Source organism: Panthera leo, chromosome F3 (genome assembly GCF_018350215.1).
Source record: "Panthera leo isolate Ple1 chromosome F3, P.leo_Ple1_pat1.1, whole genome shotgun sequence".
Lineage (NCBI taxonomy): Eukaryota > Metazoa > Chordata > Mammalia > Carnivora > Felidae > Panthera > Panthera leo.
In genome coordinates, this window is record NC_056696.1 from 36,729,567 (window position 1) to 36,743,000 (window position 13,434).

A 13,434-nucleotide genomic window follows, 5' to 3' on the forward strand; every position below is an offset into this window, starting at 1 on the left:
AAAAATACCCAGCCTGCTTCTCCTGTTAGGAAACATAATGACCCCTCAGTCCTTCTGCTTCTGGTTGCCTACTGATGAAAAAAAAGAAGAGGCTAGTAATGTGCATTAATTAATGTTGAGTGAATTCTTTAGATGCCAGGGCACTCATGCAGAGAAGTAAAAAAAAATAAGCTGAGAGCTCCTATCTAAATGAGTTTTCATCTTGATGAGTTTACAAAGTGCTATTACAATTTTACCATTTGCTACATGTCAGAAATTTATTATAAACCTATTTGAAAGAGAAATAATCTTTTTGGGGGAAAAAAACCATTAGACATGGAACTAGTCAATGTCTTGTGCATAGTAGACTCTTAGGAAATATTTACTCCCTTACTATCCTTTCTGTTTGATTCACACTTGCTCCAAAATAATGCTACCACTTAGCATTTTTATAGACCACCAGTTTTTTTCAGAGGCGTATTTTCCAGGGCTGCATTGGAGAAAACTGATATTCTGCCTAGGCATCCTAAGGGGAAAAAAATGTGGATGTGGATGGTAACAACAGTGAAATTTTAGAGAGACCATACACTAATTGATCTAAATTTTCTACCAAATCACACCTTGAAATTATTTCAAACTCCTTAACTTCCAACATCGTTCCAAAGACTGCTGTTGATAGTGATCGATACATACCTGTTTCTTTTTATTATTATTATCATGCCTTGAAAATGTCTGAGAGGTAATTGCAACAGACTGCTTTGAAGTTTAGCTGTAATTTACCCTAAGATTGTAGAGCAGCTTGAAATAGGACAACATCTGGTAAATAGTCTTCTCTGCTTTATATGAAGTAAAATTAAAACCAGTCTTAGCCTCTACCCTATTCCATGTATGAATGGCTAAGAGTTATTAGAAACTATTCATGGGTCTCCCCCCTAACCACAATATTCATTACAAATCATGGACCTGTTTGACAATGAGGTATGGCATCTACTAGCTCGATGTAATATTTTAAGTAGAATGGCAAGTTGTTTTGTGATTTTTTTTAAGGAGAAAAGGAGATATTATGCTGAGGCAATGTTCACTTTTTGAAGAAAAAATTAATTGACCCAAGGCAATATTTTTACTACATATACAAAATAACAAACAGATGCTGACTCGTTTTGACTGGCTTCCAAATGCAGCGACCCATGAGGTTACTACTGACCATGGTGATGCTAACTGTCCTGGTAAATAGTTTCAAGGGATGCCAAGCCAGTGGGTTCTGGTTTTCTTTAGTTTATTTTTTCCAACTTGGAAAGTTATGATGTTTTTAAACCAAATTTCTGAATTGGTTACCTGCCCCACCTCTCCCAGCTTCCTGATTCCCCTACATTATTTGAAACTGTTTAACCCTCATGAAAATGCTTGGCTTCAAAAATTGTCTTCGTAAGGAGGGAATTCTGTAAAATCTTCTCTTTCTGAAGATTCTTGGTATAAGTTTTAAGAAAAGTTATATTTTTCATATCACCTCAGTCATAAAACTAAAATATTCTGTATTTGCTGTTATCTGAGATATTTGCTGGGGAGCTTATTCTTGTTACAAAAGAGGCTTACAAGCTGTAATGAGAACATGGAGTCTTTCTATCATCGTGCATATATGTACAAGAGGGAGGAGAGGTACTAAAAATTACAAAGGCAAACTTCATTCAGTTCGTGATCTTGTTTTCATGTTTCCCGATCATGGTACACATTGCAATGAACAAGCAGAAATGGATAGATTTAATCGGCTGACTAAACATGAATGACATGCAGATTTCCAATATTTTCATATTGATCTTTTAAAAATAATTAAATGTCTCACTAAGGGAAGTTCTGGAAAAGGTTTCTCAAAGCTTAGTTCTCAGAACTGTCTAGAAGGTTGCCTCAGCATATATCTTGTGCTGGCTGTGTATAAGAACATGGAGCTTCCAAGATATTGTTCGGAACGAAGGCCTCTTGCCTTCTACAGAATATTTGATTTGTAGAGGCAATGTACATATGTTGTGTCTTCAGCCATACATCTGGACTTTGAATATCTTCTCCTGTTAGAATTACAATTTCTTAGATATAGAAGGGACTTTATTCAGTGACTGTATTTTAAATTTTTGTGTCTGCCAAGGGTAGTGGTCTAACTCCTGCTTACACATGTTTAGGAATGAAGAACTCATTTACTCCATCTTGCCAGAAACTGCCCCAAGTTGTTTCTTACTGTTTCTTGGTGATCTCATCTAGTCCTGTGGCTTAAAATAGCATTAATTACACTGACAAATCCAAAAATTATTATAGTTACCCCAGAATGTCTCCCTTGCACCTCTATATCTAACTGCTTAGTAGACATTTTCACCTGGATATCAATAGGACATCTCAAATTTAATATAGACTCCCACTCTCCTCCCAAATATGTTCCTCCTGTTTTCTTTTTTCCTTTTTTAAAAAAAAAAAAAATTATTTGAGAAAGAGAGAGCATGAGCTGGGGAGAGGGGCAGAGGGAGAGAGAAAGACAGAGAGAAACTTAAGCAGGCTCCATGCTCCACGCAGAGTCTGATGCAGGGCTCAGTCCCACGACCCTGGGATCATGACCTGAGCCGAAATCAAGAGTTGGCCACTCAACTAAGCCATACAGGTGCCCTCCTCCTGTTTTCTTTTCATTGCGCGAATGGAAATTTAATGCTTCTAGTTGGTTAGGCAAAAAAACCTTGGAGATGAACTTACCTTAGAAAATCAGGTTGATTCTACCTTCAAAATATTTCCAAAATCCGACTACTTCTCATCACCTTCACCATTACCACTGACCCAAGCCACCATTAATTCTCTCTTGAATTTCTGCAAAAATATCTCTACATTCTTGGAGGTTTTGTTCAAATGTTATCTTCTAAAAGAGTACTTCTCTGACTACTCTATTAAAAAATTCCAATTCTGCTCCTACCCCCAGCACTCCCTATTCCCTGTCCTTACCTGATTTATATTTATTTATTTACCTGACATACCATATAGTTTGTTTCTTTATCTGTGTCTGGTCTGCAACTGCCAACTATGCTTTAAGAAGACAGGGACTTTAGTGCCTAAATATCAATATTTTGGAAGGTAAGCGTTCATTTTTATACATCTCAAGAGTTTGCTTCATTTGATGTACACCAATAATATTGACACATTCGTGCATTACTAACTTCTTTGACCACATGAAATTCTTGGTGAGTTCAGTGCTCAGCTTTGCCCCCTACTTTTCTATCTCCCATGCCTCTCCCAACCAGGACCATAGAAGGAAGACTTCTGTGTTCAACTCCTTTGCCTTTTATTATTATTTGGAGTATGATCCCCAAAGAGGATTTGTGAATCTAATTCTTGATTTCTTTCTTTAGAAAGATTGATTCGATTTAATGACATTTGCTTCAGTATGTCCTCAAATAGCAATGATAGCCTCCTGAACAGTCTGCTTAGAGATGTTACAGGAAGAGCTCATTTTCTCCGAATTTCTTCCACCAAGTTGGGAGATAGTAGTATCTGAAATTCTACCATTAAGCCCCAGCATTTTAAGGCAGTAAAGGAGAGGTTCTTAAGTTTATTGGCACAGAGATCTTTCTCTTCTGTAATCAATGGGCCTTGGCTATAAACTCCAAACCAAAATGTAGTTGTTTTTAGAAAACTCAGTAAACTGAGTAAATTTCAGTAAACTTGGAAGTTTCCAGAAAAGGGGTCAAATTGTAAAAAATATGTATGTGTTTGTGTGTGTGTATTTTCATCTTCTGGCCCTTCTTGTGAGTCTTAAAATGTTTCTTCTTTGTTTCTCCTCCTCTATTTTGACACTGAAGAGTATGTAGCAGGCAGATTTGGCCAGGATGATTCCACTGGATATGCTGTTTTTAATCTTGACAAGAGTTATGGAGACAACTTCACCATCTCCATGTTTGTTCGAACACATCGACCATCAGGCTTACTTCTAGCTTTGGAAAACAGGACTTATCAATACATCCGTGTTTGGCTAGAGCATGGCAGACTAGCAATGCTACATCCAGGTTCTTCCAAATTAGTAGTAAAATTTGTTCTTAGTGATGGAAATGCCCACTTGATATCTTTGAAAATCAAGCCAAATAAAATTGAACTATACCAGTCTTCACAAAACCTAGGATTTATTTCTGCCCCTACATGGAAAATCCAAAAAGGAGATGTCATCTACATTGGTGGCCTGCCTGACATACAAGAGACTGAAGCTAAAGGTGGTTTCTTCAAAGGCTGTATCCAAGATATAAGATTAAACAACCAAAATCTTGAATTCTTCCCAAATTCAACAAACAATGCATCCCACAATCCAGTTCTTGTCAATGTGACCCAAGGCTGTCCTGGAGACAACATGTGCAAGGTAGGATTATTCAAACCAACTATGTCTATATTGTGTGCTAAATTGTTTCATTAAATAATTTATTATAACCATTCTTTGCATGTGAAGATAATGTTACTGACTCACCACCCACAGAATAAAACTTCATAAATATTTTTTCAGCAAGACTGGGGGATTTATGTTGAGCCATTAAAAAAATCACCTTGACCTTGTTGGCATCATGGTCTGTTTAATCATCCAAGATAACTCTAGACACGTGCTTCTACTACCACAACAACCAAACTACCTAAGGATAACAGTATTTTAATTCCCAAACTCTTAATGGCATCCCAGAAGTTTAACTGGAATAACTCATTGTGGAAGAGATCATTAACTTTATATTAAATGCCCAACAACCATTGTTTGGAACTACTATTAAGTCAACAGCAACAACAACAAAAACCCTGAGTGGTAGGTAGTTTCCTTCTGGTAGTTGGATTTGAAATTCTCTGAAATCCATTTTCCCAGAACCTATGTTTTACTTCCTTTGTATTTTGTATGCTCTTCCAAAAGCTATTTAAATATATGAACTTGTCAGCTCTACATGACCTTTCAAAGAAAAAGAAGGAAACACATTTATATCTGTTGAACATTTATTGAGCTTGACTATTGCCATGCACTGGGCTTACTTCTAAATGTAAAAAAATGAATCATCTTAACATTACTAGACGAGCACTTCCAAAATGCCAGGTACTATTTTACATAGATGAACCCATTCAATTCTGTGGAAGGACTGCTGTGTTAGCCCCATTTATGTTATTTACAGATAAGGAAACTGAAGTTTAGATAGGCTATGTAACTAGCCGAAATCACATCTTAATAGTGGGAATGGGATAAATATAGTCTCAGCTCTTAGAAATTCTCTCTTAAATTCTTCAACTTTGAGTATTTTATGAGAAATCGTTTAAGAACTCGAATAATAATAGTCTGTTTTTGATTGAGAGGCAGGGCAACTGAAGAGGTCACTGTATCTGGACCCAGAGGATCTAGGTACCAAGTTTCACTTCTTACTAAAATCTTGAGTAACAAGAAGGTGTTTTCCTCATTATTAAAAAGAGAAGTAATAACCTCTACCTCAAATGGTAATTGGTGTGATTGAAAATGCCTGGTAATTTGGAAATTCCATAGAATGTTATTATACCTTTTAAAATCCTCTTTGTGTTGTAGAAAACCAGTGCCATGTCGTTTCTAGTTCTCATTTCATCTCCTTCTGTTTGTTTCTCTCCCCGTTTCTCTTTCAGAAAAGAGTTGGCAAGGGTAGCAGTAAGTTTTATTCCATTTGATAACCCAATGAATATAAAAAATTCACGATGTAAAGATGTAAAAATAACAGCTATGGGGTCTTGCCTTTACCGTTTCCATATTTAGTTGCCAGAGCTTTTTATACCTTTGATTTCTTGTCTCCTCAGTCCAACCCCTGTCACAATGGAGGTGTTTGCTATTCCCTGTGGGATGACTTCTCATGTTCCTGCCCTGCGAACACAGCTGGGAAAGCCTGCGAGGAAGTTCAGTGGTGTCAGCTCAGCCCGTGTCCTCCCAAAGCCCAGTGCCAGTTGGTGCCTCGAGGATTTGAATGTAGGTAGAGCTTAAAGTTATCATCCATCCAATTGGGTATTTCACTTCCACGAGGCAACCCAGGAAAAGAATACAGAACCTGCTTCTCAAGGAAACCTGTGGCTCTTTCTCCCTGACTTGAGTAGTACAATAAACCTAATATAATAATAATATCCAGATTGGCTTCATGCCCCATCCTGCCCCTGAGGGCACGGAGGGGAGGGGTGGGGAGTAAATGGAGGTCAGAGCAACACCAAACCTAGGTACTTGATGATTTAAAGCTAATTTCTGAAGAAATTAACCAAGTAATATTTGGCTCTCCTTTCCTTATTGGGAATACAGAATAAAGTCCTAGTGCAAGCTCATGGACTTTTGTTAACTATGAGGCCTCAGGCAGTTGACCCGATCTCCATAATCTAAAGCTTTCTCTGTAAAATGGGGATAAAACATCTAAAAATTTGTGTGTGTGTGTGTGTATGTGATGATTTTTAACCTGAAGTGTAAACAATGAAACACATTAGGCATTCTGTTGTTTTCTGAGTATTTTCCTCAATCTGAAATGTTTTCTTGACCATCTTCAGTACTAAAGACCATGGTTTTCCAAATGTTAGCGAATTTGAATACTATATTCACGATTTTGACATTTCTACATACTCACCACACTATTATTTATATTTTCTCTCCTTTCCTACTTCAAATAATGCGGTCTAATCAATAACAGCAAATCTTCGTGTTTGCACTGAATTCTAGTCTCTTCCCTTTATCTGAAGATTTTGCTTCTGGAATTTTTCCCTTGCTCTTCAGCACCATTAACATCTCTGTCAGCGTATAAACACACTGCCAAATTTCCTCATTACAACAAATTTCCCTTGGCCACCCTCCATCGCCACCAGCTACCATCCCATTTTTTGCTTCCTTTTATAACATGATAAACTCTTGAAAGAGTTGTCCTCAATCTGCCTCTGATGTCTTACCCCGTTTATTCTTCTACCCCATTCCATCAGGGGCCATCACACCCTACCTGTGTCTTGAACTTGCTCAACTCAGCTTGGGCAGGTGGTCTTCATCATTTTAGTCAGGTTCCAACCCAAATGTCCTCCTATCTGGCTTTATTTTTCTTCATATCTCTTATGATTCTTTCATGTTCTGTTGTATATGTACTTGTTTACTTGTTCATCATCCCTTTCCTCACTGGAATATACATTTCAAAAGGGAAGGAAATTTCCTATCTGGCTTCTCACATTATTCTCAGCACTTAGAAGAGTGCCAAACATATAGGATGTTGTCAATAAGCATTTGCTAAATGAATAAAAGGACATTATTTTTCTTCAAGGGACTCAGTATTTCACTTAAATGCTCCAGACTTTAAGTGATATATATCACCTTGGAAAACATTGCACTAAAATAATGGACTGGAACCAGAGAATAGTTTGACCTCAAATTTATTTCAACAACAGTCTGTTTAGACTGAGCTGCAGCAACTGAGGAAAAGAGAATATGTTTACTTTTCTGTTTCTGTATTTTCTTTCTTTCTTTTTTTATCATTTTTTATTTTAGAGAGAGAGAGCATGAGCAGGGGAGAGGAGCAGAGGGAGAGAGAGAACCTTTAGTCCCAACACGGGGTTTATCCCACAACCATGGGATCACGACCTGAGCCAAAGTCAAGAGCCCAACGCTCAGCCAACTGAGCCACCCAGGCACCCCTGTTTCTGTATTGTCAAGACATATTTAAAGAATATATGAAATGTGTTATACTATATGTATATACTTGGGAAAGTTTTCTAGAATAAATATAGTTACATGTTTCATATTTTAAATATACATAACTGAATTATGGTATAGTAAGGCAGATATATATGCTATATAAAGTATGATGAGTTGGCATAAAGAATGCTATTTGGTTTCTAATATGACACCAAAGTTTATTTATTTCTTTTTAATTTTTTTTAATGTTTTATTTATTTTTGAGACAGAGACAGAGCATGAGCAGGGGAGGGGCAGAAAGACAGGGAGACACAGAATCCGAAGCAGGCTCCAGGCTATTGGCACGGAGCCCGACGCGGGGCTCAAACCCACAAACTGTGAGATCATGACCTGAGCCGAAGTCGGACGCTCAACCGACTGAGCCACCCAGGTGCCCCATGACACCAAAGTTTAAATGCAACCTTTCCATTGTTCTATCTCTGAACTGCTTATTTAAAATAATGTATTATGAATTTTATTGTTAATCGTTTGATAGAAATATTAAAGGTCTTGGACCCAGTTATGTTCTACAAAAGGGTTTGAATCATTTGGAGTATTTTCACAGGGAAAAAAGAATAGGATTGCTAAAAATAGTGCAGACCAAGAACCATACCCCTGGTGTATATTGTCTTCATTTTGATGTAAAGCAGTTTAGGATTTGGACACGCTGCATCAGAAAGGAGTGAAGTGAATCTTCATTGCTACTGCATGCCCACTACAGAAAGAGTAGAAAGTTTGCCTCTGATCTCCCAAAAAGTCTCAACATGTTTTAAAAGCATGACTTATCTTAATGAAGGAAGAAAATGTAAATCAATAGGAGGGGTGAGTTTTTACTAATTGACAGGTGTGAACCCTAGAACATGCTTCTGCTACTTTATGTAATTTTAATTTTATGTGATCTTATGACCCTATTGTATTTTCTTTCAAGTAAGGTATATTGAGAAGATTAGGCCTAATAGAATAACATACTCTGGAGTGCATAGCTCCTGTATCACCCTGAGTTTGCCTATAGGGCATCCTATCAGAAAACCAAGACTCAAAAATTTACAACCCATCTTATATACAGGTGTGTGTTCTTATGATAAAGTTCCCAAAAAGAAAACATGAAATACAAATATTGTTATGTGTATTGTGATTTCACCCAGCTGAGGAGTGATTTCAGTGTGCTCCACAGTGTTAGTAAAATGAATTTCTTTAGCATTGTAGACAGTATTCGTCCTGTAGGAGTTGGAGAGCTAATGAGATTTGTTAGTTTAATATTTATTTAAAAACATGGAATAAGACGCTTGTTGCTCCTTTACTCCCTAATCCCAACCCCAAACTTGGTTGGTGGGAAAAACACAACAGTCAAAAGTTATAAAACCAAGTGAAATTTTAATCCAAATAATACATTTGAATTGTACACTCGAATGGTAACACTTGAATTTTCTCCTGCAGTCATTTCTAATCATTATCTCACTTTATAGAATGGAGGATGAAGGAGTTATTTTTACAGATTATTTATTTGGTAAAATTTACCTACTACATATCTGGCGATGTTCTAGGCATTGAGATTTAGTGATAATCTAAACAGAGAAAGTCCCTGATCTCATAAAGCTCATATTCTAGTTCCGAAAGAAAGACAGTCAAAGAACAAGTAGGCAAATGAACAACATAATTTCAAATAGTTATAAATGCTGTGAAGAAAATAAAGTAGGAGTTAATGGAACAGAGTGACTACAGGGAAGGAACTATTTTAAGGTGGACAGTCAGGGAAAGCTTCCCAGAGGAGGTGAAATTTGAACACATATGTTGAGGAAAAGCCACGTGTGGGAAGATCTGGGGAAGGAATACTCCAAGTATATGTAACAGCAAGTAAAAAGCCTGATTTGGGAACAAGTTTGATGTCTTCAAAGAATGGCAAGAAGTTTTTGTGGCTGTAGCATGTGAATAAGGAAGAGGGTGCTAGCAAATGGAATTGAATAGTTAATCAAGAGTCAGATCGCAGACACTCTTGCAGGCCACGTTTAGGATTTAGGATGTCTTTCTAGATGCGATGGTAACCAAAGGAGGTCTTGAGCTAAGGAGTGATTGCTCCATTGATCTGCAGAATGATAGAAGCAGACACACAGAGAAGTAATTCGAATAGCCTAAATCTGGGGTTCCTGGATGGCTCAGTCGATTAAGCATCCAACTCTAGACTTCGTTTCAGGTCGTAATCTCACAGTTTGTGAGATCAAGATCGAGGCCCATTTTTCGCTCAAGGTTTCTCTCTCTCCCTCTCTCTCTGTCTCAATAAACAAACAAACAAACAAACAAACAAACGGAATAGTCTATATCAAAAAAGTTGGCAGTTGGCTGTGGTGCCCCACAATTGAGGCAAAGATAGCATTTTAAGGTCAATCTTTACCAAAGAGTGCCAGAAAGTGAGAATCAAGAATTGACCACTACATTGAGTAACCCAGAGGTCATTGTGACTTTGACAAGAGTGGCTTCAGTGAAGTGACTGGCACCAAAAGCCAAGTGGCATGTAACTAAAAAGAAAACAGGAGATGAGAAAATGGAGACAATGAGAGTATAGAACTATCTGGAGAAGATGTGCTGGGAAAAGGATAGGGAATTAAAGAAACAGTGGGGTGAGGGGGAGGTGAGTAGTGCTTTTGGGTCTTGCATAATTTTTTATTTTGTAAGATTGGAGCAGTTACAGTATATTTCCATGCTGATGGGAAACAACCAAAAGGGAGGGAAAATGATGAGGCACAGAATTGCTTGGTGGGGGGAAAGCCCCACACATCTGATGTCAGAAGTGCTGTGAATGTGGAGGTCATGTGAGAGGAAAGGAGACCACCCAGGAGGTGGAGAACTGGGTTTTCTCTACTCAAGTGAACAAGGGTAGGTTTTTCCAACACCCCATCCAAGGTCCACTTCTCGTTGTGCATTGGGTCCCACTCATTGTCACCTTTCTTAGACATTGTTTCAACATGTAGCCTCTTTTCGATGGAAAAGAAATGTAGTTTTGGGTTTTGGTATCAAACCATCCAGTTCTGGCGTTCTGGTCTTATTATTTATTAGCCACATGACTATGAGAAGATTATTTAACTTCTATGAGTCTCAATATCTCCTTTTATAAAATGAGGGTGATGATGATGATGATAATAATAATAAACTTTTGCTCCAGAATTCTGTATTAGAAATAATATAAAAAGAACCAGCACAGTGCCTAGCACATATCAAGCAATCAATACATGATGGTAGTAACAGGATGATCATTAATATTAATAAAGGTAATGAAGCCAACATGACAGATTTTATAAAGTTGCTGATTGGTGTTGCCTTCTCTCTTTAGGTATTGCAAATGCTGTTTTTAATGCACAAAGCAGTGAAATATTATTCAGAAGCAATGGGAATATTACCAGAGAACTCACCAATATCACATTTGGTTTCAGAACAAGGGATGCAAATGTGGTCATATTGCACGCAGAGAAGGAGCCTGGATTTCTTAATATTAGCATTCAAGATTCCAGATTGTTATTTCAATTGCAAAGTGACAACAGTTTTTATATGTTGAGTCTTACAAGTGTGCAGTCCGTGAATGATGGCATATGGCACCAAGTGACTCTTTCCATGACAGACCCACTGGCCCAGGCCTCCAGGTGGCAAATGGAAGTGGATAACCAAGCACCTTTTGTGATCAGTGCAGTTGCTACTGGAACCCTCAACTTCCTGAAGGATGATACAGACATTTATGTGGGTGACCGAGCTGTTGGCAATACACAGGGCCCGAAAGGGTGTCTCAGTACAATAGAAATCAGTGGCATTTATCTCTCTTACTTTGAAAATGTTCATGGTTTCACTAATAAACCCCAAGAAGAGCAGTTTCTCAAAATCTCTATAAATTCAGTGGTTACTGGCTGTTTGCAGTTAAATGCCTGCAACTCCAACCCCTGTTTGCATGGAGGAAGTTGTGAAGACATCTACAGCTCTTATCACTGCTTATGTCCCTTGGGATGGTCAGGGACACGCTGTGAACTCAACATCGATGAATGCTTTTCAAACCCCTGTATCCATGGCAACTGCTCCGACAGAGTGGCAGCCTATCACTGCAGGTGTGAGCCTGGATTCACCGGTGTGAACTGTGAAATGGATATAGACAATTGCCAGAGTCACCAGTGTGCAAATGGGGCCACCTGCATCAGCGACACCAATGGCTATTCTTGCCGTTGTTTTGGAAACTTCACAGGAAAATTTTGCAGGTGAGCATGAAGTTCATATAAGGCTTGGCCTTCGGAGCTATGCTCTACATTTTCCTCGTCAAATTGGAAAGCTCTCTCCTCAGCTGTGCATATGTAGGCTGTGCTGAGCAGGAGTGACATGAGTCCTTTCCATCATAATTTGGTCATGTAGACAGGATCTCACACGCTGGGATGTTCTACGAGGAAGCATGGTAGTGTTTTGACCAGACCTCTTTGTTAGAATATGTTTCATGAACTGCAGCCTCAGAGTTTGGCTGCCTTAAGGCCTCAAGAAGCAAATATTTTTTACAATAAATTCAAAAGTTCAGTTTTAGTATTATTTGAGGAAGCAGGACTCCTACCCCTGAAACAATGCCCTTGGCTGTTTCAGGCAGGAAAACCTTGTATGATCTTGAAAAGACTATGCTAAATTATCATTTCGAGAAGGTGAAATCATGACTCTCAAATGTAAATGAACATGTCTTCGTGTTTTTAAGTCATTAATTAATAAGGAGAACCAGTAAGATATAAAAACTGGGTCAAATGACAACCTAATTATTTACATATATAATAATTATATATATTATTATAATCCACATAAACATAAATATGTATATAAATAGAGAGGAGGAAATGAAGTTACTAATAAATGCAAAACTATTTAATCTCCTATAGGGCAATACAATTAATATTTGAAACTATCTTTTCTATATTGGACAATTGTAGCACTACAGACAAATTCATTTGCATTTCAATGACCAAGATCCATTTGTACTAATGTCATTTTCTGCAGCTTACAGAGCTGTAAAATAGTTTAGTAAAGAAAATCTAAGACATATAGACTATAAAATCAAAGAAAGAGGGTCCTTTCTATAACGCCCAACACTCCACTGAAAGAATACTCAGTAATATCTTTTGCCCATTTCGACGTATTTCACAATTTTTTCTAAAACTACAAAAGCGGTGTTTTAATTCTAGTAACTACCTCCATTTCATGTTACATAAATAGAAATAAGAATCAATATTTTCCAGCTAAGTCACATTGCTTCAATATTTCCACGTAAGTAGACTTCATTATTGTTTTTCTAACTCATACTGCTTTTAAATTCACTAAACAATTGAGTCATTATGGGGAGGTGAGAAGGTTGTTAATAACAAGTAATACATTCCCAGACTTTGGCAAGAACACCTGGAGTGGGTTGGCAGCCTGTAGGCATTACACTAACTCAGAGGTGGTACCCTAATGGGATGAATCTCCTAGCAGACAGAACACGTAGCCGTACCTGTAAGAAAATGTATTTATCTCCACAACATTTATTGTTGTTCAGAACCTGTGAAGGCAAGGTACCGTATTAGGTGTTAAGTGTTGACATTCCAGTTATGTGTCACTTCCCATGAGTTAACAAGGACTCATTTGCCAACAGGCAAACTGCCTGCTTAAAAGCAAAAGACATTCAGGATCAAAATTAATAGTATTGCCACAGTGACTTCGGATAAGTAAAGTAAACATATATGCCCCAGTAACTAGTTCTCCAGTACATTTTTCCTGCCTAA

The 13,434-nt window shown here is 37.8% G+C and overlaps 1 protein-coding gene across 1 annotated transcript in view; it reads left to right on the forward strand.

Moving 5' to 3' along the window:
- Positions 1-13,434, forward strand: part of CRB1 (crumbs cell polarity complex component 1) — a 132,174-nt gene that overhangs the window by 78,459 nt on the left and 40,281 nt on the right. Inside the window, exons 6-8 of the mRNA XM_042925945.1 lie at positions 3,807-4,354; positions 5,782-5,947; positions 10,995-11,901. Coding sequence (XP_042781879.1) covers positions 3,807-4,354; positions 5,782-5,947; positions 10,995-11,901 — 1,621 coding nt within the window. The remainder of the gene's footprint in view (positions 1-3,806; positions 4,355-5,781; positions 5,948-10,994; positions 11,902-13,434) is intronic.